Source organism: Ostrea edulis, chromosome 6 (assembly GCF_947568905.1).
Source record: "Ostrea edulis chromosome 6, xbOstEdul1.1, whole genome shotgun sequence".
Taxonomy (NCBI): domain Eukaryota; kingdom Metazoa; phylum Mollusca; class Bivalvia; order Ostreida; family Ostreidae; genus Ostrea; species Ostrea edulis.
In genome coordinates this window covers 75,523,610-75,551,255 of record NC_079169.1, presented here as the reverse complement: position 1 = coordinate 75,551,255, position 27,646 = coordinate 75,523,610, and the positions used below count along the sequence as shown (strand labels likewise).

Genomic DNA, 27,646 nt, shown 5'->3' with positions numbered 1-27,646 from the left:
AAATGGCGCAAAATCCTGCATTCTGAGCAGTTCCTAGCTCTTCTTTTTCAATTTTAAATTGTCTATCAATTTGGACCCACAGAGGATCATTAGGTTGCGCATTATACCACTAGCCTAGTGTTTCGTCTTATTTATCCTAGAAAGTGGTGTTGATAAATTTGAATGATGCAAGTAAATACATGTAAGTATCCACCTTTCATATCATTTTGACTCAAAAGTTCGTTAAAATTGAATATAATTCTTAAACCCAGCTCTGGATCCACCCTAGGATTTGCCCGAAATTACATGTGCAACAAACGCATATATGTTGACATTATTATAATTTATCATTTTACGCTGAACAAAACTATTTGTTGCTAAATGTATATTAGACCTGTGCCAATAAACAGTACATGTTAATCATCTCGAATTGGTATCTCTAGTGTAATATTTCTGTTGAAATAAATTTTCCGCGTGTGATGCAATCTTTTGAAAATTAAATTTTGAGTGTAAGTCAACTCACAGCTCTTCTTTATGGAGCGCCAAATTAACATAAACTCAAATAATTGAAGATATCTTTAATTATTTGAAGATATCATCAATTCAATTGTTGCTCTCTTTAATTGAATTAATGCGCGCATTAAATCAATTATTGCTCTCATCAAATGAATTAATGCGCGCTTCAATTCAATTATTGCTCTCATCAATTGAATTAATGCGCGCATCAATTGAATTAATGAGAGCAATAATTGATTTAATGCGCGCATTAATTCAATATTAATGCTCTCTTCAATTCAATTGATGAGAGCAATAATAGATTTGATGCGCGCATTAATTCAATTATTGCTCTCTTCAATTCATTTGATGAGAGCGTCAATTTAGTAGAAATATTGCTCGCAATAATTAATTTAGAGCTCGATTTAAATAATTTGATGATCTCTTTAATTCAATTGAAGATATCTTTAAATCATTTACAATGCTTTTGTATAAGGAATTAGTGTACGCATCAATTCTTTTAAAGAGAGCAACAATTCAATTAAAGAGATCATTAATTCAATTGTGGATATGTTGAATTAAAGATATCTTTAATTATATAGTTGCTCTTTCTAAAAGAATTATTGCTCTCTTCAAAAGAATTAAAGATATCATTAATTCAATTAATTTAATTTAATTAATGCGCGCATGAAATCACTTATTGCTCTCATCAAATGAATTAATGCGCGCATCAATTCAATTATTGCTCTCATCAATTGATTTAATGTGCGCATTATATCAATTATTGCTCTCTTCAATTGAATTGTAGCGCGCATCAATTCAATTGTTGATATCATTAATTCATTTGAAGAGATCATTAAATCAGTTGAAGAATTAATGCTATCATGAATTCAATTAATGCGAGCAATAATTCAGAATTGAAGATATCATTAATTATTTGAAGAGATCTTTAATTCAATTGTTGCGCGCATCAAATGAATTGATGATATCTTCAAATAATTGAAGATATCTTCAATTATTTGAGTTTATGTTAATTTGGCGCTCCAAACTTCTTGCACTGCAATTACTCAAATGAGCACAACAGTCATTATCTGGCACGTAGCAACAATGGTACGTCTCTCCCATTTTATCATTTCATGCAATGTTGGTTATTTTTACATGCAGAGGTCGAATCCCTACCCCTCCCTTAAAAAAACAGTATTGTCGTGGAAATGTAAAACTTAGCCGATGATCAACCCCTGTCGCCTTCTCCCACGATTAATTAAGGAGTTAGAACTTTTTTTTAAAGAATTCGTCAAGAATTTTTAGGCACTCAAAGTAACGTATGTATCAAATTCTTGATTAGACATTAAATATTAAACTACACATTGACAAAATATCATCATGAATGAAATGTTTGTTGAATATCAACTATGTTATGAACAAACAAATGTGTTGTTGTTCCTATATTCACTGGTATATACAGATATCCTCTCCAAGAAATTTAGACCATGTTTTTCTCTGCTACTGTCTTATTTATGATACATGTAACTATGCTACTCTACGTTTATCAATTTGCCAGAATTCAGCATCTTTTCATAATATATCTTAGAAATGAATTGATTAATCTCTGATGATTGTCCTATGCAATCTTGTAGAGAAATTCAGAAATGCATGTTACCAGAAATTCCATTACGTATAATTAGGGCTTTCCACCTTTCTGTGGAAAGTCCTATTGATATTGTTCTGTTTCTTATTATTTTCTTCCGCCAAAAATTTTTTACGCCTCAAGACTTATCGAAAACTAATGTAGACCATCATATTCGACATCTTGAAAGATGCTCAGATTTCACCCTGCGTACTTGAACTTTGACCCCTACCGAACTTATAGGACTTTACGCAAGAAACCCTTGTTATCGATTCATCTTGAAAACCGTGAATGATAGGAGCATCAAACCTTTTTTAAAACATAGATGTGACTTAGTCGAATTGATATGGGCATTAAACAAAAGAATTCGATGACCCTTTACGGAAGTTATTACCCCTTATGTTTTACGATTTCTACGTCAGAAATTTACGACTCCTAAAGTAATAGTCGTAGAGAGACGGAACCCACTGGAACGGATTGGGTGACATTGACCTTGAAAAATAGGTCAAGGTCAAATGCCAAGGTCATCCAAAAAGACCAGAAAATGGCACTTTTTATACTCTCTTTCTTGCTTCAGATAGCATTGAAATAGCATATGGGCGAGTATGGACTTCTGAATTGGTTTCGAAATTATGAATTACAACTCTAAACTTTGACCCCTTTTAAAAATATCCACAACTGATAGATTTTAATGGAAATGTGGTGGATTTTTTCCCACTGCTGTCAGCCAGGAAATTCCCAAAGCTGAGAAGAGCTAGTAAGTCTGGTATTGTGGTAGAGAGTCTGTCGCAATGATGCAAGTTGAGCAGCATTCATCGCGATAGGTGACCGGAACTGTTGTGTGTGGGGTTTTTTTGTGGGTTTTTTTATTTAAGGATTTAGGCGTTGTACAGTTACATAATGTAGGCGATAAAAGTGAAGAAGTAATGAAGATAAAAATTGTCAGGAAAAAACAATGAAAAGGTGGAAAGTCCTTTAATTGTTCGCGAACAATTAGGATTACTAGCATTCCAATTGTTTTTATATCATTTCTTTCAGAAATAGTTCTTAGGAGAGCAGAAATACAGAAGAACTACTATGAAAAAATGTTTTAGAACATACAAGAGCTATACCATGAAAAAATGTTTTTATTAAAAGATTCACGTTAAATATTCATTCATAACACCGCGTGATGGATTATGCTAACAGTTTCTGTGGAAAGGTATTCCAAAATGAGCAACAAAAACACATTTAATCAATATGTTGGGAAATAAAACATTTTCTTTAAATTATTATTGTAAACTGATCGTTAGAAATGTGCAAATATGTTTCTTTCCATTTTTGAATAGAAATGTGTTTATAGTAATGAAAGGAAAAATAAGAAACATACGTTACTTTCGTTGTTTATTATAACAAAGAGCTATCCAGGTTTCAAAATATGTGTCTGTTATTTTTATCAGAATTATGAACATTTATATAGCGAAACATCAATCTTTTCCTTTAATCGCATATTTTTAGCAAATTTAACAAATTCAGAAGAAAAGATACATTTGGTAAATTTTCTTTGTTTTATATTTTTATAAAAATTGGTATTTCCATTAAATTAAGTGATGTCGTTATAATTTTGCAACATCAGTCGTAAAAAAAAAAACAACAACATAATTTAGGCATATTTTTATGGATGTAGCATTGGGTACCTGTAAGTGCGAAACGAAATCTACCGAAACGAAACCCACCGAAAAATATTTCATAACCGAAAACTCTTTTAATTATAATCATTAAAAATGATATCTTAGGCCCCTGTGAAAGTTACCACAAATAAATAAAATTCGCCTCCCCTTTGAAGTAGGCTTTCGGCTTGACTGATACAAAGTTTTAAAAGTTGGAAGGGGGGTGAGTAAGCACAAAGTACATATCTGAAGTTGATTAAATACCATGTGCAATTAGTTTCGGATCCATAAATTTCAGAACAGAGGGTTACAGTCTCACAGGTCTAAAGAAACACTTGAAATAAAGTGTGGGGTCGCCAGCGCTGGATCCGCCTTTGGGTATAGATACATTGTTTGAAGAAGCTGGTGTCTGAGAAAGTTGAAAGTACTATTATGTACTCAGTACATTTAAACCTCTGCTTCACTCAGTAACTCATTTAGTGTCTGTGATTATAAATTTAACCAAGTCATGTGAACCTTATCAAAACTAAAAAGATTTGGACCAAGAATATGATCATGTTCACATAGTTACAAGCACACTTTCAATCCATCTTCATACTTTTACAGTAACACTATATTACAGCCATTCCCATGGTCTTGAAATAGTCACAGGAAATTTCATCAGGTAAAATCAACATCTTTATTGAATCAATAGCCATTGATAGGACCAACTAACAAAAGTAGGTCATAGTCTAACATACTTATTAAATTCCTTTTGTTTTGATACACAGGGAACATTTCATTAGATTGTTTAAGACTTTCATAAAGTGGATATTTGGTCACAATTTACATTCACAATTGATGATGTCCATTGGACCTTTGGTATGACTCTGAATTAATTTGGTGATCAGAAACAGACAATGATACATATTACATGATAACATAATATTCCATAAACTGTACTACATTACTGTAATAAATGTCAGGTTAATAAAGTTCAGTTTTCACTCATATGGGATTTCATTTTCTGTAAGAAATCAACATATTGCTGGTGCTCATAATCTGTACTAAACTCAACCAGTTCCTCTACAAACTTGTTGTCAATCTTCCTTTCTTGTAGGACATTTGTAAGTTTGTCATAGAGCACCGAATCAAATTCTTGGCACACATAGTTTTTTGGCAAACGTTCACCTTTATATACTTGAACACTGGTGATCACAAACACATCATTCCCCCTTGTCCCATCAAAACGTTCTAGTGGCTCTTGGTCTGGTATGCAGTCACATTCTATCATCATTTTCATTCCACTCGGTTTTGCTATTTCCACCATGAATGATGGTCGTGAAGACATTGGGGGACCATCAAATTTATCATCTTCGGATTCATCGTAATTATCCTCTAAAGAGTCATTAACATTGAATAATACTGTGATGATCTCTGATTGGAAGTTTTTGGTCATTGTGATTTCTGTGCCTGCCTTTACGATTTTCCAATCAGAGAAATATGTTTTCACGTTGTGTATATCTGCTTCCATCTCGCTTTCGATTTCACTTTTTAAATAATTTACAATTGCTTTGTCTGCTTCAGACGGCACAGGTGTCTGATGCAACGGTCCCTTGGATCCGAATTTTCTCCATGCTACAACTGAATGTTTCGCCATCGTGACTTGGCTTGACGACAACATAGATACAAATCTGAAATTTTGCTGAAAGAAGAAGCATTTTCTTCCAACTGCATTTATCGACTTCAACAAACTCGACACAGTAGCCATTATTATAACCGTTGTTGTTTTCCTTTTAAAAAAATCACTGTCCACTATCACTGCATCTTAGATATTTCGTCAATGCGTACCTTGAAAACTCGTGCATGGTTAACTCGTACCAGAAAAGACCTAGTCGTAAGAAAGTCAACATACACAACTAGATGCTATCATAAGACAGTAATACCCACACACAAGTGTTTGCCTTTAAATATACTCTTCGTCATATTAATGTTACTGGCAAAGAAGACACAATCGTTATTTTATAATTAATTAATGCATAAATTGTAAGAGGAGTTCTGGGAACCAAGGTTTTTTGTACAAAAAGCATCATTTTCGACCCCCATTTGGCCCCCAGGGCAAAAATAAAAATTCCAAAACCTTATTACGCATCTACAGAACACCAGCAACCAATTTCCTAAAGATTATTAGGATACTGCTTAAAACGTAAAAAGAGTTCTGGGGACCTGAGTGTTCTTTTGCAAAAATGTCATTTTTCAACCCTCGATCATTTGACCCCAGGGGTGAAAATAAAAATTCCAAAACCTTATTGCACATCTACAGAACACCAGCAATAATCATCCAAAAGATTATTAGGATACTGCTTAAAATGTAAGAGGAGTTCTGGGAACAAGGTTTTTTTTGGTACAAAATCGTCATTTTTCTACCCCCACTTGGCCCCCAGGGCAAAAATAAAAATTCCGAAACCCTAATGTGCATCTACAGGACACCAGCAACCATCTCCCTAAAGATTATTAGGATACTGCCTAAAATGTAAGAGGAGTTCTGGGAACCAGGGTTCTTATGTGCAAAAGAAACCACGTCATTTTTCGACCCTCATCTGACTCCAGGGGTGAAAATGAAGATTCCAAAACCTTATTGCACATCTACAGGACACCAGCAAGCATCTTCCAAAAGATTATTAGGCTACTGTGTAAAATGTAAGAGGAGTTCTGGGAACCAGGGTTTCTTTGTACAAAATTGTAATTTTTCGACCCCTATTTGATCCCTAGGGTGAAAATGAAAATTCCAAAACCTTATTGCACATCTACAGGACACCAGCAATCATTTTCCAAATGATTATTAGGATACTGTGTAAATTGTAAGAGGAGTCCTGGGAACCAGGGTTGTGTTAAAAAGCATCATTTTCGACCCCCATTTGGCCCCTAGGGTGAAAATGAAAATTCCGAAACCTTATTGCACATCTACAGGACCCAACCAATCATCTTCCAAAAGATGATTGGGCTACTGCTTGAAATGTGGGAGGAGTTCTGGGAACCAGGTTTTTGTTGAAAAAACGTCATTTTTTTTACCCCCGTTTTGCCCCCATGGTAAAATTGAATATTCTAAAACCTTATCATATATCTACAGTACACCATCTATCATATTCCAAAAGATCAATTGGTTACCACTTGAAATAAAAGAGCAGTTTGAGGAAGAAGAAAGTGTGACAGACGGACGGATAATATACTTGAACTTTCTTTAGAAAGTGCGGGTATAAATATCTTTTACGGCTATATATACATGTACATGTATATATTTCAGTTCAAGTGAGCTTTTCTGATCACCCGTCGTCCGTCTGTAAACTTTTCACATTTTCGCAACTTCCCCAGAACCACTTGGCTAATATCAACCAAACTTGGCAAAAAGCATCCTTGGGTGAACGGCTTTCAAATTTGTTTAAAACAAGGGTCATGCCCACTTCAAAGGGGAGGTAGTCGCAAAAACAGGGTGGGATCATTTAAAAATCTTCTTCTCAAGAACCACTGGGCCAGAAGAGCTGAAATTTACATGAAATAGTACAGATTCAAGTTTGTTAAAACCATAACCCCGGGGGTAGGTTGGAACCACAATAGGGGAAAGTACAAATTTACATGACAGCTTCCTGACATAGTGCAGATTCAAGGTTGTTAAAATCATGGCCACAGGGGTAGGATGGGGCAATGATAGGGGAAGAAAGTCTTACATACATACATGTACAACTATATAGGAAAAATCTTTTTCTCATTAGAACTACTGGGCCAGAATAGTTTACATTTACATGAAAGCTTCCTGAAATAATGCAAATTCAAGATGGTTAAAATCATAGCCCTCGGGGGTAGGTTAAAAATTGGGGCCACAATAAGGGGATCAAAGTTTTACATACAAATATATAGGGAGAATAATCGTTTAAAATCTTCTCCTCAAGAACCATTGGGCTTAAGGAAAGTTTACATTTACACAAAAATTTGTTAAAATCAAGCCCCCCCCCCCTCCCCAAATAGGGGGTCAAATCTTTAAAAATCTTCTTCTCAAGAACCACTGGGCCAGAAAAGTGCATGTTTACATACAGGGGCTTAGCCCGTTTTGGGTCAGAACTCTGTGATATCATGAATATATTTATGGTATCACAGAGTTTGGGCCCAAAACAGGATTAGCCCCTGTGCGTTTACAAACTTTACATGGAAGCTTCATGACACAGTGTAGATTCAAGTTTGTAAAAATCATGGCCCCCGGGGGTTGGTTTGGGCCACAATAGGGATCAACGTTTTACATGCAAATATATATATATAGGGAAAATCTTTAAATAAGGGCCAAGGTGAATCAGGTGAACGATGTGGTCCATGGGTGTCTTGTTTGATTTGATATACTCAATCTCAACATTGGGGGGGGGGGGGATTCGTAAAATACATGGGTATCATAATGTCCTGATGTTTGAGGGTTATGATCACAGGCACCCGAAGAATGGATATTACTACACCTTTTATGATATTTTTTTTGGTGGCAATAATTTCTCTGAAATGTGTGAATTCCCTGTCTATCTCATCCCTCTTTCAATTTATGTAATCATTTCACGCTTTTAGTAATTAGCTTTAGAGATTGGCCTTCTACCGGTATACCGTATATAGTAATATCCATACTTCAGGTGCCTGTGGTTATGATGTCCTGATAACTGACAATTATAGAATGGTCAATCAATTTGAAATATATTTTTCATTCTTAAACATCAAAATGTCATTTATTAATTTTATAGAAGCATCTAAAGAGAGATTTTAGCATAGATATTTAAAGAATTCTTAGCAGAGGACCTAAATGCTTTCTTTGAGTCTTTTATCAAAGTTGGCATCACTTAAATATTTCTTAAATACTTTCTAAAATACATGTAATCGACCGGAATACGAAATACATGTACCCAGAACGTACAATGTACATTATGCGGCACTTAGAAAAAATGGCATGTGAGAAGTTGCAATATACGAGCTGTTTTGTATGGAGCGCCAAATTAACATAAACTCAGATTGAAGATATCTTCAATTATTTGAAGATATCATCAATTCAATTATTGCTCTCTTTAATTGAATTAATACGCGCATTAAATCAATTATTGCTCTCATCAAATGAATTAATGCGCGCTTCAATTCAATTATTGCTTCCATCAAATTAATGCGCGCATCAATTGAATTAATGAGAGCAATAATTTATTTAATGCGTGCATTAATTCAATTATTGCTCTCTTCAATTCAATTGATGCGCGCATTAATTCAATTAATGAGAACATTAATAGATTTGATGCGCGCATTAATTCAATTATTGCTCTCTTCCTTTCATTTGATGAGAGCATCAATTTAGTAGAAATATTGCTCGCAATAATTAATTTAGAGCTCGTTATAAATAATTTGATGATCTCTTTAATTCAATTGAAGATATCTTTAAATCATTTACAATGCTTTTGTATAAGGAATTAATTCGCGCACAAATTCTTTTAAAAAGAGCAACAATTCAATTAAAGATATCATTAATTCAATTATGGATATGTTGAATTGAAGATATCTTTAATTATATAGTTGCTCTCTCTAAAAGAATTATTGCTCTCTTCAAATGAATTAAAGATATCATTAATTCAATTGAAGAGAGCAATGATTGAATTAATGCGCATTAAATCCATTATTGCTCTCATCAAATGAATTAATGCGCGCATTATATCAATTATTGCTCTCTTCAATTGAATTGTTGCGTGCATCAATTCAATTGTTGATATCATCAATTCATTTGAAGAGATCATTAAATCAATTAAAGCGCGCATCAATTCAACTGAAGAATTAATGCTCTCATCAATTCAATTAATGCGCGCAATAATTCAGAATTGAAGATATCATTAATTATTTGAAGAAATCTTTAATTCAATTGTTGCGCGCATCAAATGAATTGATGATATCTTCACATAATTGAAGATATCTTCAGTTATCTGAGTTTATGTCAATTTGGCGCTCCTAGTTTTGTGATTGCATGTTCATTTAATTGTACTATATGAAAGGCGAAGATAATAAAATGTGATCAATCTCATAACTCCCACAAGCAATACAAAATAGATAGTTGGGCAAACACAGACCCCTGGACACACCAGGGGTGGGCTCAGGTGCCTAGGATGAATAAGCATCCCCTGTCGACCGGTCACACCCGCCGTGAGCCCTACATGTATATCCTGATCAGGTAAACGGAGTTATTCGTAGTCAAAATCAGTGTGCCAAGAACGGCCTAACAATCGGTATGAAACACGTCAGACAGCATTTGACCCAATGATAGGTTGTATTAACGAAATAGATCGTTATAACGACTATAATTTGCGAAATGCTGACTTCAATCGAGACTGTTGAAACTCCTGTGCCATCAACTTGTTTGTCAGTGGCTTGCCTCTATGGAGCGCCAAATTAACATAAACTCAAATAATTGAAGATATCATCAATTATTTGAAGATATCATCAATTCATTTGATGCGCGCAACAATTGAATGAAAGATCTCTTCAAATAATTAATGATATCTTCAATTCTGATTTATTGCGCGCATTAATTGAATTGATGAGAGCATTAATTCTTCAGCTGATTTGATGCGCGCTTTAATTGAATTAATGATCTCTTCAAATGAATTAATGATATCAACAATTGAATTGATGCGGGCTACAATTCAATTGAAAAGAATCGATGCGAGCATTAATTCCTTATATAAAAGCATTGAAAATGATTTAAAGATATCTTCAATTGAATTAAAGAGATCATCAAATTATTTATACCGAGCTCTAAATTAATTATTGCGAGCAATATTTCTACTAAATTGATGCTCTCATCAAATGAATTGAAGAGAGCAATAATTGAATCAATGCGCGCATCAAATCTATTATTGCTCTCATTAATTGAATTAATGCGCGCATCAATTGAATTGAAGAGAGCAATAATTGAATTAATGCGCGCATTAAATCAATTATTGCTCTCATTAATTCAATTGATGCGCGCATTAACTCAATTGATGAGAGCAATAATTGAATTGAAGCGCTCATTAATTCATTTGATGAGAGCAATAATTGATTTAATGCGCGCATTAATTCAATTAAAGAGAGCAATAATTGAATTGAAGATATCTTCAATTATTTAAGTTTATGTTAATTTGGCGCTCCATACATGCCTTCTACCGTGTTTAGTTAGCCATATTTTATGTCCAATTTTTCTTACTGAAATAGTGAACCTATATTTCGTCACCAGTAACAATGTTTGCAAATTGTCTTTGATTGAATTTGGGAAACATTTTGAGCAATTGCTTAGCGGTTTGTACTCGTACCCGTTTTCGGTCATCTGTCAATAAATGTAGTATCCATCTTGCAGAAATATTTCGTACTTTCAAAATACGCTTCAAAATAAAATGCACTCGCGATAGTGATATGCCAACAGCTTTGGCAATATCACGAATCATATATCTGCCATCACTTTCAATTATTTTCCTGACTTTTGCCTTGCCTGTTACAGCCACAGGTCGGCTAGATTTTGCTGCATCTTTGACGGACTCTGTGCCAGTCAGAAATTTCGTTCTCCACCTACGAGCTGTCTCATAAGATACCTTATCAGATCCATGAACCTCCCCCAATTCAGTAAAAATCATCTGCATTACCGAATGACCGAGTTTTGTATAAGCTCTAATTTCTTCAATATTCTCAACCCGTTTCCCAACCATTTTTACAACAGTGGTCAATGACTGGCTCTATTGATTTTACTATAAGTTTAAAACTATGTGGAGCTGAAGGTTGAACAAAGCTATTCAAGAGTAGCATCATCCATGAAATCGTGCAAAGCGTTATTGCGCTTTGGTACAATACACATTACCTATTGAACAGCCCTCGTATGGTGTCAGAATTTTCATTTTCACCCTGGGATCCAGTTCGGGGAAGAAAACCAGCCTGGCTCCAAGAACTTCTTACAGTTTACAAATTTACACTGTAGTCAGTCAATCTTTTGCAAGATGATTGATGGTGTCCTGTAGATGTGTAATATTTGGAATTTTCATTTTCATCCTGGGTGCTAAGTGGGGGTTAAATAAAATCAATGTTTTTACGACCCCCCCCCCCCCCCCCCCCCCCCTCTGGTTCTCAGAACTCCTCTTACATTTTACACAGTATCCAATTATCAATTTTTGGGGGAAATCATGGACCAAATGGGGGTTGAAAATGACTTTTTTCTACAACAAGAGGCCCATGCGCCACATCGCTCACCTGAGTCACCTTGGCTCATATCTAAAGATTTTCCCTATATATATATATATATCTGCTTATAAAACTTTGATCCCTATTGTGGCCCTAACCTACTCCTGGGGGCCATGAATTTTTTTATTAAACTTGAATCTGCACTATGTCAGAAAGCTTTCATGTAAATGTAAACTTTTCTGGCCCAGTGATTCTTCATCAGAAGTTTTTTAATGATTTTCCATATACATTTGTAAGTAAAAACTTTGATCCCCTACTGTGGCCCCATCATCCCCCCCCCTCCCCCCCGAACCATGATTTTTACAAACTTGAATCTGCACTATGGCAGGAAGCTTTCGTGCAAATGTAAACTTCTTTGGCCCTATTGTTCTTAAAAAGATTTTTTTTTAAATCTATTTAATGGTATGTAAACCTTTGATCCCCTATTGTGGCCTCATCTTAGCCCCTGGGGTCATGAGTTTAACAAACTTGAATTTGCACTATGTCAGGAAGCTTTCATGTAAATAAAATATAGCTTTTCTTGCTCGGTGGTTCTTGAGAAGATATTTCAAGATTTTCCCTATATATAAGTATGTAAAACTTTGATCCCCTATTGTGGTCCCATACTTCCCCAGGGAGCCATGATTTTAAGAAACTTAAATCTGCACTATATCAAGAAGCTTTCATGTAAATATCAGCTTTTCTGGCTCAGTGGTTCTTGAGAAGAAGATTTTTAAAGATTTTCCATATATACATGTATTTGTATGTAAAATTTTGATCCCCTATTGTGGCCCCATCATACCCCCAGGGGCCATGATTTTAACAAACATGAATCTGCATTATGTAAGGATACTTTCATGTAAATGTCAGCTCTTCTGGCCTAGTGATTCTTGAGAAGATTTTTAAATGACCCCACCCTATTTTACGATTATCTCCCCTTTGAAGGGGGTATGACCCTTCATTTGTACAAACTTGAACGCCCTTCACCCAAGGATGCTTTTGGCCAAGTTTGGTTATAATTGGCCCAGTGGTTCTGGAGAAGAAGTCGAAAATGTAAAAAGTTTACAGACAGACGGTCAGACAACAGGCAGTCAGAAAAGCTCACTTGAGCTTTTGGATCAGGTAGGCTAAAAACCTGGTTCCCAGAACTCTTACATTTTATGCAGTAGCCAAAGCATCTGTTGGGAAATGATTGGATCTATTAGATGTGCCATGAGTTTTCAGAATCAGCAATCTTTTCAACAGGGTTACATGAAACAATGGTATTGTTTCTTGCCTATCTTTCCTTAGATCTGCTCTTGCTAAGTGACATCATGGGAACATTGAAACAGTATGAATAGGACATCTAACATTGTCAGCAAGAATGGATGATCCTCTCTTTTTAAGAAGGACCACATCAATTTGTCAGGTAACCAAGCAAGAATATGTTGCTGTGGTCTACCAAAACAGCTGAAATGCAGTTATTTCTGCTTGATCAGCTGAGCTTAGTTGTGAATTCTTTGCTGTCTATGCTTGGTGTTAAAAGGGCAGGCTATGCCACAAGGACATTTCTGGTAGATGCGTTTGCAAGCTATGTCATACAATTTGTCAACAAATGAGTCCGCCTTCATTGATTTTACATCATTTGTTAGAGAGTGGAGTATGATTGCATTTGGTCTGCATTGGTCTGTAACTCTATTTATGCCTGTACTCCAAAATTTCGTCTGGAGCATCACAAAGTACTTTGGAAACTTTCACAACAGAAGTTAAGTGAGCCTCATTAATTCCTGTTGTATTTGATGTACCAATGATCAAATCACTTAGTTTTAGGATTCTGAACATGGGAATGGTACCAGTGATGATGTAGATTATACTGGTACCCAGCACTAACATTCATTCACCCACCCACTCTCTTGCATCATTGCATTAAACTAGTATAGCACCCTATTCCACTGCATTGAAAATAACTGAAGTAATTTTTTCAAAACATATTTATTGAGATTTCATTTTTGTGTCCAGTAAAGTTATCTTGTAAAACTTGACCCATGAGTAAATTACTCCCACAGAACAATACACGGAAATTAACATTAAAGGTAAAAATGGAAATTTTTTGGAAATGTTAAATAAAGGAAATATTGCACTGTTCCATAGTTCCAATGGAATAAGTCCTATAATATATACAGATTCCAGTGAATTCAGAAGAGGCAGGGACTTCCAATTCCAACAAGAACTAAAAATAGAAAAAATTATATTGTTCTTGTTTATAAACATTGTAATTAAATATCATGTTGTCCAAAAATATTACAACACATTTAATATTAGCACTAGCTAAGAACATATATAACTGAAAATAAAATACAAAAGCTTTATATTGTATACTATTCTAGATATCTTGTCACAACAAGTATGATGATGGACAGATAGACAATGTGATTGCTATAGGGCTGCCACTATTTTCAATGCAGGGCCCTAATTAAAAGGTGTCTTTCTCTTATGGTCAACTCCTTCTGTATAAAATTTTAAATTGCTACCCTGAAAACTGTTTTTGCATTATTGTGTCATGATAAATGTTATATGACCACCAAAATCTATAAGTTTCTTTCTCTCATTTTAAAATATATCTGTACAAAATCTGTATGTATCACAGTAAAGCGTTGACAGATGGATAGACAGTGTTATTTCTATAAGGCTACTGCATTTCATGTGGGGCCCTAATTATGTGTTGTGACTTTGGAATACTGTGGAATCATTAGAATTCGTGGTGGCTCAATTTTCGTGGAATTCGTGGGTACCCCTCACCCACGAATTTACATCCTCAACGAATAAAGACAACTACATGTAGTATACAAGAATCTTACAAATATATAAATCCACGAAATTACGTCCCCATGAACCCGTAAAAATTCAGTAATCCACGAAAATTGGCCCCCACGACTTTAAATGATTCTACAGTACTTAATATTGAAATATTCAATGTCAGGTATCTTTAAAAAACTCACTTGTAAATATATCCAAGACTAGAAAATGCACACACAGAATACGTTAACATCAAGACAATTTTGGTCATGGTTTCTGAAATGAAGAGCATGAATGTGTTAATGATTAAGCTGTAAATAATAAAATACTGCCTCTCCCCCACAGGCACTTGTTTCTTTAAATAAATTTACGATGTCTATTTGCTATTAAGAATAAGCGTTAATTCTTAGTACACAGATGCCATAATATTATTTACAGAAACATGTGCCTGTGCTACCCCCCCCCCCCCCCCCCCCAAGTCTAAAAACAGAAAGTTGTAGTGGTTTTGAACCTATCCTTTTGAAAGAGAACGCATGAGCATGCATGTAGCTGTAGATCTGTCTCCAAACTACCCATAAAAATGTAAAGGAAAATAAACAATTGCTTATGCATAACTTATCTTAGAGAAATATGAAGTCATAGGCACATGTGTCACAAATGAATACGACTTGAAAAAATACACAAAAGCAAACATACCAGCTTGTGTGAATAGCAACGGAAAAAGAGAATAGTGTCCTGTTGTAGAGAGGATCAGAAAAATGGAGGCATCTTCTTTTTTGTTGAACACCAACAAACTAGAAATACAAACATGTACATATGGATTATGAAATCATGAATAAATTGGATAGAAGGAAAATCTTGCATTGAAAATGATAGTGTTTCATAATTGAAGGTTTTTAATAAATCTAAATGTAAAAAAAAAAGATACAGAGGAAGTGAATTATATATATACCATAATGGTAAAATGATGAGGAGGATGGCTTTTTCATGAACATGCCAGCCAAACAAGTATGATCCAAAAGCACACAGGACAGTTGCTCTGACAAAACTTTCTGGTCCTTTTGAAGTAACCCACATATGATACATGACTGGCTGCAATATGAAAAGTTCACAATTTTAGTAAAAATCCTGAAAAACTTTGTCAATGATGAGAATTTCATCCAAAATGATACACCATAAACAAATCATTTTTCCAAATATTCTAATTTTCAAGCCCATATGTGTCATATTTCATGTATCAACATTTTATAAAAACTAGACTACAAACCACAATAGAAAGAAGTGTTGCTATAAGAGTAGCAACAGGGGGAACAGATGGCAACACAACATGATGGAATTCTTGAACCAATCCCCCTGTCATCACTGCAGAAGGGGCACCGGTTGTAAAATGTAATCTAGATCCTGTTTTAAATAATCACAATGCATTAAATCAGTGCAGTCACTGGAGTTGAGAAATTAAGCTTTTAACAAAAAACTATTTGTTCATCATTATAAAGATTTCTCACCTATCATTGTTAAAACTTTGTCAACAAAGTTATACAAAGCCCAAAAGTTGGGAGCCCAGTAGGCATGGCACAGCCCTCTCTTGAAGGGAAATAACCGAGACAAAACCTGTGGCACCTGTTTCTATATAAAAAGGAAACATTCAGGATAATTTCGATTTGCCAAGAAATCTTTACATGGGAAATAATGAGAGATACATATGTACCACTGGGCAAATTTTATTAGTCTATTTTATTAAATGAAAAAAATTGCAATAAATTTTGTGGATAATAATGATAGTGTGAGAGATGAGTAAATATGTATTGAACTTACTAAATACAGAAATGGTCCAAAAGATAATGCAAACACATAAATGACAACAAGACCCAGAGAAATGAGACGAAATGGTGAAAATGATGACCGCTGGAAACTTCCATCTAAAATAAACACAAACAATAATAATTGAATACGAATAAGGTACTTGCTAAATGTTATTATTGATTCAAAAACAATCAAAATGGGGGGATGCTATATCCATGGGTAGTAAATAACAAGTACAATGACACAAAATTAACGCACACTGGTACTATAAATTACCGTTTTTAAAAATTAATTATGTGTCAGCATCAGGCCTCCGCATGACTTACCGTTTGATTTAAAGCAGTAATGTCTCAGCAGATAGATGAAGTAGGCAGGAGCAATGTAAAGGTATATGTGTTTGAAGTTCAGCAACACTGCAAACCAAATGGCTGCCCAAATGACCTGATTCTACAAAGCATCTTCATTCTATCATCCATAATAAAATTCTTCTGCATTTTGGGGGTTCTGTACTATCATTAGTTATGAGCATCTAAACTAAGTAATACAGGAAGAGCCTCTGTATGAATATACACACAAATTTAAAACATGTCAAAGCAAAAGAAAGAATTCTAAAAAAATGTCCTTACCTGTAACATGCATGTCATTGACCATATAAGGATTCCAAACATGAAGCCATTGTATTGAAAGTGAATATGTAATGATGTTAAGGTCGGTGTGGACATTTATTTAAAAACAATACACAAGAAATACAAAAATTTGAAAATACCTGGCATGTATGGAAAACACTTTTTGACAACATAAAAAAACCCATAATTTTGCTATTTCAAGCAATGTTTTTTTCCCCCTACTTTTGAAGCCACATGTACTTTTATCTATTTACTCGAGCTCTGTATTGTTATCATTTTTCTCTTACAATTATATTAAAAATGCAAGCACTTACCAACAAATGTATGAGTGTGAGTATGGAAGTGTGTGAAAGTGGTTAGAAAAAAATGGCAAATGTTCTTCTGTCTTATGTCAATATTTGTAAAATAAAAAATTAATAAATAAAAAAAAACAACAAAAAAACCAAAAAAAACAACTATACACACATGGAATTGCTTTCAATCAAGCTGTCTCGTCAACCGTCTTTGTAAAAATACTTGTGTTTTTAAAAAAGTTTCTTTTTTCTTCATGACAGCAGTTAATACTACTGAAGAGCTAAAAAGTAGATAAATCTTGGAAAGGTTATAGACTACATCAACAGGATGGTGCCTGTTTTAGCCATCAAACAACACTGTACACATATTTTCTGACTCAAATACAAGGATTGAATGAAATTAACTTTTTTTTGGTAGTGTTTTCATCCCATTTGACAATTTTCACCCACACGGAGACGTAACCAGGTTTCGGTGAAGTGCCACAAATTTTGACTTGCGCATGGTGCCTATGGTTGTAATAGTGGGGGTTCTTTATTGTGCAAATGCCTTCCATGACACAGGACCTCCGTTATACAGTCATAAACCGGGTGATTGGCAAACAAGTCACTACTCATTTGACTTAGAAGAAGAGTCACAATATGTGTTATTCACACACGATTTTAATCTTGTACACAAGTAAAAGGATATGATCCACTATCAACAGCCCAAAGTTACACAAAATGAGAATCGACAGAACCAAGGCTTTGTTGGAGTACACGCTGCTATCAGATGATTTGGATTCGGTCCATGAACTTTTCATAAAATTACAGAACCTAAAACAGAAGCATACATTATAAACATGGTTAATAATGTAAACAAATTAGGTTTATGTCCACACACTATAAACATGGTTAATAATGTAAACAAATTAGGTTTATGTACACACTATAAACATGGTCAATAATGTAAACAAATTAGGTTTATGTACACACACTATAAACATGGTTAATAATGTAAACAAATTAGGTTTATGTACACACTATAAACATGGTCAATAATGTAAACAAATTAGGTTGATGTACACACTATAAACATGGTCAATAATGTAAACAAATTAGGTTTATGTCCACACACTATAAACATGGTTAATAATGTAAACAAATTAGGTTTATGTACACACTATAAACATGGTCAATAATGTAAACAAATTAGGTTTATGTCCACACACTATAAACATGGTTAATAATGTAAACAAATTAGGTTTATGTACACACTATAAACATGGTTAATAATGTAAAAAAATTAGGTTTATGTCCACACACTATAAACATGGTTAATAATGTAAACAAATTAGGTTTATGTACACACACTATAAACATGGTTAATAATGTAAACAAATTAGGTTTATGTCCACACCCTATAAACATGGTTAATAATGTAAACAAATTAGGTTTATGTACACACTATAAACATGGTCAATAATGTAAACAAATTAGGTTTATGTACACACTATAAACATGGTTAATAATGTAAACAAATTAGGTTTATGTACACACTATAAACATGGTTGATAATGTAAACAAATTAGGTTTATGTACACACTATAAACATGGTTAATAATGTAAACAAATTAGGTTTATGTACACACTATAAACATGGTTGATAATGTAAACAAATTAGGTTTATGAATACCATTCTATTAAATGACTTGTGTATCTATTCAATATAAATAATAGTAATGCAGAACTGACAACTATGTTGTGGAAATTTGGTGATAATCTTAATGGAATCCCATGTCTAATTTTATATTTATGTTTGTGAAACACTATGCTACTGATGGCAACAAAGAAACATATGAAAGGTCTTGTCAAAAGGAAATTATATACAAAATAGCTCAGGAGATATTACCTACATTCATTTTTCTTAAAAGTAGACCAAACTCCAAGGTCACAAGGTAAAAAATTTGGTAACACAAGAAAGGCCACATCACAAGGAATGATCAAATGAAATATGAGAGCCCTAACACTTTCCATTCCAAAGTTGTGAGCAAGGTCAAATTTTTGAAATTTGGGTTAAACCCCAAGGTCTGGGTCACAAGAACAAAAACAATATGCCCCCGTTCTTTGATCTAACGGGCATAAAAAATGCTGAGTACAAATTATATTCATAAATGAATGACCCCATAAAAATGTTAAGTATAAATCATATTCATAAACCAAATTCTATGAAGTTCAGGAATTGTTTTTAAGTCAACTGAATTTGTATAACATAAACCTCTGAACAAGTGATAGAAGTATCTTGGCTTTAAGCAAAGTTTACATTATTAGATGAGAGGTATAAGAATCTTGGCAATAGACAAAGTATACATCATTAGACATCTTGAACACTTCACATCCATCATTTTCTTACTTGTTGACAGCTAGCACCAGGATAAAATCTGTTACTATAACAGAAAGTCGCTGAAAAAGGACAGTGGCCTCACTTGCATAATTCAGATTCTCCAACCTCAACATGTCCTTGTCAAAATAGTAAGCCACTTTTGCAAGGAAATACTCAAACCATGCAAAGAAAGGGGGATAATCCAAGGTCCATTCTGATGTTTTCTGAAAACATAAATGTACTATCCATGGAATGTAATTATGAATCTAATTAAACATTTTTTCCTTCACATTATTTTCCTGCTACTAAAATCAAAATAGACAAAAGGTTGCATAGCTTTCTGCACTCTTTAGCTCATTTTAAAAAAAAAAGGTATTTATTTGGAACGTTCATTGTCAAGAACAACCAAACTAGACACAGACCAACCTTAGGTGTAGCAAATTCATTTCATCATTATTGGTTTAAAAACTGACATTACACTTTATATGAATGGTTTTGTTTTATTCTGACAACCTCTTTGTGTCGTATAAAGTTGGGATTTAAGCAAAGTCAGTGTAAATTCATAATTTTTTTTTTACTAATTTAAAACTAAAAATACAAGCAGAGATATGGTATTTCTGTACTCAAAATTGTACAAACAGGGATTTCTGTTTGGCTGAACCATGAAATTGTGAATCAAAACAAAAACTTCAACATAAATGTACTGTGTATAAATGGCAATAGTGATATTTACCTCATAGTACCACTGTTCTAGAGGTCTGCTGAATGTTATTGCTAACCAGTTTCTGTGAACTTCAAAATCTGTTGAATGGCTGAAACAATTCATATACATATTATTATCTTATATATTCCTTTACTTCTGAAAATGTCATTTGCAACTCATGTGTTGTCAGTACACATATTACAACAACTGCCATCATCATAAAAAGAGGAAAGTCAGAATCCAAATTGAAATAAATCCTTAAAACAATGAACAATGCAATTAGTACTTAATATTATCAATGTAGTGTATCACAGGAGTATGCATCTCTGAAGATATAATCCAAGCAAGTTTGGTCTACATGGAGGAATAGACCTGCTTCAAAACCTCTTACTGTACAATGTACATAGTGACTCATCTGTAAACTGTCAAATGATTGGTACACATAATAAGCATCTGTGTTTTTCTGTTGTTTTACATTTGAAAATTTTTCCACTCATATAGAGCTGATCACCGGCTGTAGGTGAAGTGTCACAGATTTATCTAAGCATGGTGATCGGGGCCATAGCAGTGAGAATTCTTTATCGTACAAATGCCTACCATGACACTTGATCTCCGTTTTCAAGGTCATATCTGAAAGACATGTGATTTTCGCTTTTAATACGTACTAGGTACTTGGTGTAGGAACAGTCAATATCTATGGTAAATGTTCTTAGGCACCAAGATTGATGCATCATGTTTATTGTTAGAAGGCTGTGGAAATAACTTGTCACTCCTTTAGTTATGGGGCATTTCTTTGTACAACTCAAAATAGTTAAGTAATTATATTATAATACCATGAAAATTGAGGTCAAGCCTCCAAGTTGTGAAGTCAGCATCCTAATTTCTGCTATGCTATTACAGCCAGTAAATATATATATAATTTATCTTATGTCTGGTTTACGCACACTATCTAAAAGGGACTGTATTTTGTGAATGGTTTTCAGATGAAAAGGATGAAAACTCAGATTTCTATACAATTTACCCTTTCAAAGTGCTTCCTACTTGATTGTAATGTTAACATTGAAGACAAACTATAATCTTTTTAAGATTCATACCATGTTGACATTGAAGATAAACTATAATCTTCTAAGATTCATACCGAGAATTTTAGGCATTTCATTAACTGATAAGTAAATGGGGGTTTTCATGTTTTGAAGAAGGGCTTACTAGGTGAATATTTTTGATAGGTGTACATAAGCCTTTAAATATAAAATATCATCTTTGAATTGCACTTGCAGGGTCAACATTGGACCCTCAATTTCATTTATTTTAAATTAGGAGATTAAGATGTTGATTTTATGAGTTTCTGAAAAACTTTTGAAGAATTTGAAAATTTTAGAGTATTAAGACAAAAATATTATTAAAACTTAAGTGCAAAAAGGTCACAATTGATACTTAAAGATGTTATGAATATCTTTATGAATTTCATTTTTGTTAAATTATTTTACTTTATATTTTAATACATTTATTAAGGAGATTTAATCCTGCTAATCATAACAAATGCATATTTGAATTAGCTAAATATTGAATTTCAATTGCAAAAAGGTCATTGCTCTAAAATAAGCACACAGACACCAACTTTAAAATGTACAATAAAGATATGCTTCACAAATTTTTCTTAAGACTTTCATTCAAAGTTTATTTTAAAAAAATATTAAATAAATATTGGATCCTGTTACATCTTGGAACTTGACCTTAAATCTTGAGTATTATCAAATTTTACTGAGATTAAATGTGGAGGTCATCTCAGAGTGTCCGGCAAGAGTGTGTAGGTGATAACAGTTGATATTGATATCGGCCACTGACCTGTAGCAGTGCTAACTAGAGTACCCGGTCTATGTTGGGTTTGTTCATACCATAACTCTGGGATTTTTCTGCAGAACCTCCTTTCACAATGACTGAGGAATGAGTGTAAGCCTTCAATTGAATGAGTTTGGGCCACAACTTCTCTCACAACAACAGAGCAGTGAATAAATGCGTCTTGCCTTAAAACTCCTTTTGATTCAAACTGAGTTCTATAGGCAAGTGCAGCCATTAAAACATGAGCTTTGTGAGGTGAGGCATATTCCCTCACAATGAGTGTCTTCAAGCTCTTCCTATGAAGTCCCATTGTGACCTTGACTTTCAAATCAATATTAGGGTTCTTCATCTCTTAATAACAAAGCCACATGCGAAATATGAAATCAATGGAGAAAAAACAAAAAACAAGAGGCCCATGGGCCACATCGCTCACCTTGGTCCATATCAGAAGACTTTCCATATATATTTGCATGTAAAACCGTAGTCCCTATTATGGCCCCAACCTACCCCTGGAGGCCATGGTTTTTGCAAACTTGAATCTACACTATGTCAGAAAGCTTTCATGTAAATGAGAACTTCTTTGGCCCTATGGTTCTTGAGAAGAAGATTTTTAAAGATTTTTCCTATGTATTTGTATGTAAAACTTTGATCCCCCTCCCCTTGTGGCCCCATCCTACCCCCCGGGGGCCAGGATTTTAAAAAACTTGAATCTGCATTCCATCAGGAAGCTGTCATATAAATCTCAGCTTTTCTGGCTCAGTGGTTCTTGCGAAGAAGATTTTTAAAGATTTTTCCTATATATTTGTATGTAAAACTTTGATCCCCTATTGTGGCCCCATCCGACCCCCGGGGGCCAGGATTTTAACAATTTAGAATCTGCACTACATCAGGAAGCTTTCATATAAATCTCAGCTTTTCTGGCCCAGTGGTTCTTGAGAAGATTTTTTAATGACCCTATTCTATTTTCACCTTTTCTTGATTATCTCCCCTTGTAAGGTCGCCTGACCCTTTATTTTAACAATTTAGAATTCCCTTTACCTAAGGATGCTTTGTGCCAATTTGGGTTGAAATTGGTCCAGTGGTTTTTGAGAAGTCAAAAATGTTAAAAGTTTACAGACGGACGTACGCCGGAATATGGGTGATCAGAAAAGCTCACTTGAGCTTTTAGCTCAGGTGAGCTAAAAAGTGTCTACAAACTTTTTCTTTGAAGTCCTGTAGTGACCATGACCTTAAAATTAGTGACATTGACCTTTGGACCCAAAAATCAATAGGGTTCTTACTCTCTTGATAACAAAGCTACATGAGAAGTATAAAATTCATGGAGCAAAAAATGTGGCCTTTGGAGTGTCTATAAACTCAGTGTTATACACACCTACATATCAACACATGAACAGGCCCGTTACTATATCCCCTATCGCAATGAATTGCAAGGACACAATTAGGCCTGGGTAGGTAAGACAGACCAGCTTAAAATCCTTTACAATCATAGTGATTAATATGAATTTTAGGAGTCATTTGCCTTGTGAATTTATTTTGTTCAGTCCTGTAATCTTGAACAAGTTGCAAGAATTAATGTATACAATCTACACAGGCAAATGTGCCTCACGTGAATTTCACCTGAATTTCCCTTGAAAATTTTGAAATGAATTCCATGTAAAAAGAGCATCAAATGTTAATTCACATGAAAAAAATTCATTTGCCTGTATATACAATGTCAACTATACAAATTAAAATGAAAAATAAATGATTGATCAAATATACAATTTTTGATTTCTCATCTACTGACAGTGACCTCAATTTTACTGACTACTTGTAATGATGTGTGTGATTGAACAATGGAAATTTTTGTGTTCAGCTGCATCATGATCTAGAGAAAAAAAATTGTCTCCCCTGTGTGCCTGTATTCTTATACATGTACTCCCATTATGCAGCATCTGCCAAATGACAGACACAAGAACATTTCCAGACTTTTGGCTTTCAAAAAATATCCCCGTATTATAAAAATTTCTTTCCTAAAATACATGTATCATACATGCATTTTAGATTTGAAAATTATGCAATTATGCCTCATACATTTACATGCGAGACTCAGCCTGTAAGTACATGCATGTACAAGTATTAAAACAGTCTGGCAACACTCCTATCTGTCAGCCCAAAACTTCCTCATGGTTGCTTAATTATCACATGACCTACTGTCACCAACTTGGATCTTAATTCTTTTTAATTATTTCAAATATAAACAAGTATTTGTCAGATTAGTCAAAATATTGTTAATATTCCATGAGAATTAATGGAAACAATGGAACGCATCCTATTGTTAAACCTGGACTGGAGGTTATAAAACTTTCACTGTACAGTATTTATACTCAATCTCAACCATGTTTGTTTTGAGTACAACTTTGAGCAAGCTCCTAACATACTCGAAAAATCTTGAGCATGCACTCCATTTGAGTATGGGAATAATTTTCTAAAAGTTTTATAACCTTCACTTATGAGTATGAGTACGATTTAAAGCACAGAGTTTGAGTATGAAAACGTGCTCAAAAAAGTTTGATAACCTAGAGTCTACAGGATTGGATAGGTCATACGCAATGACAAAGCCGTGATCAAATGGATCTGCCTTCTCAATCCTGAAGTGAATGTCACCTTTGAGTCTCTTATTACTTAGCTTAACATCAGAAACATCGCTGATGTTCTCCAGACATATAGGCTGAGATGGTTAGGCCATGTTAAGCATAGTACAGGTTGGATACCACAGGTTCGTACATTGAATGTCACTGGATATCGAGCTCCAGGTAGACAAAAGCTGACATGGGATGAGACACCTAGAGTCTACAGGATTGGATATTCAATCCAATGGATCACTAAGTATGGGAAAACAAACTTTGATCTCAAGAGGAGAGCCAGGCCTCACCCTTGCAAAAGGATTGATTTGGCCTGGATAATCCAAATGGATGATGATGTTAATGATTCTATTTAGTATTTACCATTTTGAATGTCATCCACTCAAGTCCATGTTGCTCTGAGATGTGAAAATGAATTTCATAAACAGGTTGGGAACACTTCCCCTATAGCGAGATATTCTCGCTAAAACGCGATTATCCCTCTTTAGAGAGAAATAAACATTACCATAAACAGGTGTTTTGGCGTCTTTATTGAAAATAATGGCAAATCCCGTGCAACGCTGAATAAGTGCGACACGCACTCAACATGATGCGAATTGTTTCTAAGAAATTGACAACATAGTAATGAAATTGCATATCAAAGTTGCTGCGTAAGAGGGAAGCAGTCCGAAATCCAATACACATCGTGAGTGTTTTTGTTTTGATTCATATATTTGCAGAAGTATCAGACATTTTAGCACTTTTTCTTCTTTTCACGTGAATCACGAAAAGATGTACTCCGCGGGTGTTTTTCTCGGTTGTACGGGATATATTTATTCTCGCTAGAGAGGGATAATCGCGTTTTAGCGAGAATATCTCGCTATAGGGGAAGTGTTCCCAACCTGATAAAAGCATGTAAACCATATTTTCTCAATCATATAATGACTTCTTCATTGTACCAGGTCTCCTGTGTTTGTAAATTAGCAAAACACTGACTCTAAATATGATGTTCTAATGCACTTTCTTTTTTTTTTTTTTTTTTTTTTTTTTTTTACATCATATTTCCCACGTTCAATGGAAAGGATCAAATGTCTATATAAAAACACGTAACAAGATGTTAAGATGCTTTAACAGTTGTCCGTATACGTGGACCAATATTCTATATAACCCCTTCATTTGATATGTGAAACACACATATCGTAGAACTAGAAGCACTGACAGTGACTAGATGTGACTATAAAATCAGCATTTGTGTTTGTTTGCATTCATCTGCATATCAGAGCTCCGATTCTCATATAAACAAAATAAAAATTCTACAGAAATCTTTAAATAGTAACTAAGAAACGAACTTACTAGGAAGGGATAAGGAGAAGTTTGATGCAGCTGACTGCAAGGGAAACTTGCCAAACCTCTCTCATTTTTCCCCCTTCAATGTTAATTGTGCTTTTCCTGGGCAACGTAAGTTTACCATATAAGCAAGCGCTTTTTAAACTAAGAGCTTGTGAATATCTATTTTACGAAACTATCACTTCAGGAACATTTAATTCCGTAAAGAAAATGCATGGATTTTATCGAATTAATTAGCAATAAGCTCAAAAGGAGATGCAGACCCTGGAATATTTTGTGGTGAATCCTGCATGATTTCATCAAAACAAATAACATCATACTTGTGATATATATATATATATATATATATATATATATATATATATTAAATGAACATAACTGCCCTGAGTGCAGATATATTTAATATAAAGCACAGAAAATTTCACTTTATTTGATACCCACTTCCGTTCCTACCCGGGGTTGAACTCACGACCTGCGGAACCAAATCTCCTAGCAACATGTAACCAGCGCACTAGACCGCTCGACCATCTAGGTAAGACAAAAAGTGGGTATCCAAATAAAGTGAAATTTTGTGTGCTTTATATTAAATATATCTTCACTTAGGGCAGTTATGTTCATTTAAGAGGTCATTGCTATTTCCATGCTTTATATAAAATATTTCGAATGCAATGTGTATCATGTATGATCCTCTTCATCGTCACCGAAAGCAAATTTTTTGACTTGCCTAGATGGTCGAGCGGTCTAGTGCGCTGGTTACATGCTGCTAGAAGATTTGGTTCCGCAGGTCGTGAGTTCAACCCTGGGTAGTGGCAGAAGTGGGTATCCAAATAAAGTGAAATTTTCTGTGCTTTTATATATATATACACCCAAAAATATGTTCAGTCTATGTGAATACATGTATGTTACAGAAAACATCCACTTTTCTAAATCATTTTCATAAACTTATCATGATTCAATTTATAGTAACTTTTACACCATTAACGGCACAAATGTCCGCAGTTTATGGTGTCAGTATCCCCACCCCACCCCAACACATCATAAACAACCGTACAGATAGGTAGGATTAAGTCCTGATAATAGAATGTCCATATTTTAAGTTTTAAAAAAACACTTTCGTTAATGCACTTCATAATTTCATAGTTTGGAAATATATGTAATCAGGTCAATCAGGACATAATACTATCAGGACAGTATACCCTCCCTACAGATAGAACACCGCACTCAAGGTTACAAAGGATTTGATTCAATCCTTATGACAGTCTGATTAAAAACAGCCCCCCTTCTCCTATCTATTTGTCCTTATGAAAGATTTACTATAAATGCAC

General features: G+C 34.3%; 2 protein-coding genes across 4 annotated transcripts; both read right to left on the bottom strand.

Annotated features, from left to right (window-relative positions):
* Positions 1-4,410: 4,410 nt before the first annotated feature.
* LOC125646062 (complement component 1 Q subcomponent-binding protein, mitochondrial-like) lies at positions 4,411-5,581 on the bottom strand. The gene has a single exon (XM_048872185.2). It carries the CDS (start codon positions 5,498-5,500, stop codon positions 4,727-4,729), a length of 774 nt encoding a protein of 257 aa, XP_048728142.1. The 5' UTR covers positions 5,501-5,581; the 3' UTR covers positions 4,411-4,726.
* An 8,345-nt stretch (positions 5,582-13,926) lies between these two features.
* LOC125647616 (probable dolichyl pyrophosphate Glc1Man9GlcNAc2 alpha-1,3-glucosyltransferase) lies at positions 13,927-26,419 on the bottom strand. 3 transcript variants are annotated; one of them, XM_048874368.2, is made up of 13 exons: positions 26,328-26,419; positions 20,563-20,641; positions 19,860-20,053; positions 18,160-18,283; positions 17,178-17,246; positions 16,878-16,998; positions 16,564-16,667; positions 16,254-16,374; positions 16,016-16,149; positions 15,701-15,840; positions 15,445-15,542; positions 14,952-15,024; positions 13,927-14,182 (listed from the first exon to the last, which is right to left on the bottom strand). In XM_048874368.2, exons 1-13 carry the CDS (start codon positions 26,390-26,392, stop codon positions 13,945-13,947), a joined length of 1,560 nt encoding a protein of 519 aa, XP_048730325.2. In that variant the 5' UTR covers positions 26,393-26,419; the 3' UTR covers positions 13,927-13,944. The 3 variants fall into 3 exon arrangements, with proteins under 3 accessions (XP_048730325.2, XP_055996771.1, XP_055996770.1); XM_056140796.1 differs by lacking the exon at positions 26,328-26,419 and adding an exon at positions 25,359-25,377 and having other exon boundaries at positions 13,929-14,182; XM_056140795.1 differs by lacking the exon at positions 26,328-26,419 and adding an exon at positions 20,819-20,888 and having other exon boundaries at positions 13,929-14,182.
* Positions 26,420-27,646: the final 1,227 nt, after the last annotated feature.

Bases quoted from the DNA above. Each gene is read 5' to 3' on its own strand.
- LOC125647616 (XM_048874368.2), bottom strand. From the start codon at position 26,392: ATGAGAGAGGTTTGGCAAGTTTCCCTTGCAGTCAGCTGCATCAAACTT. The intron at 20,642-26,327 runs GTAAGTTCGTTT...GAATTGTTTCAG, and splicing joins CTTCTCCTTATCCCTTCCTA to CCATTCAACAGATTTTGAAG. The intron at 15,025-15,444 runs GTATGTTTGCTT...TCTTCATTTCAG, and splicing joins GTTGCTATTCACACAAGCTG to AAACCATGACCAAAATTGTC.
- LOC125646062 (XM_048872185.2), bottom strand. From the start codon at position 5,500: ATGGCTACTGTGTCGAGTTTGTTGAAGTCGATAAATGCAGTTGGAAGA.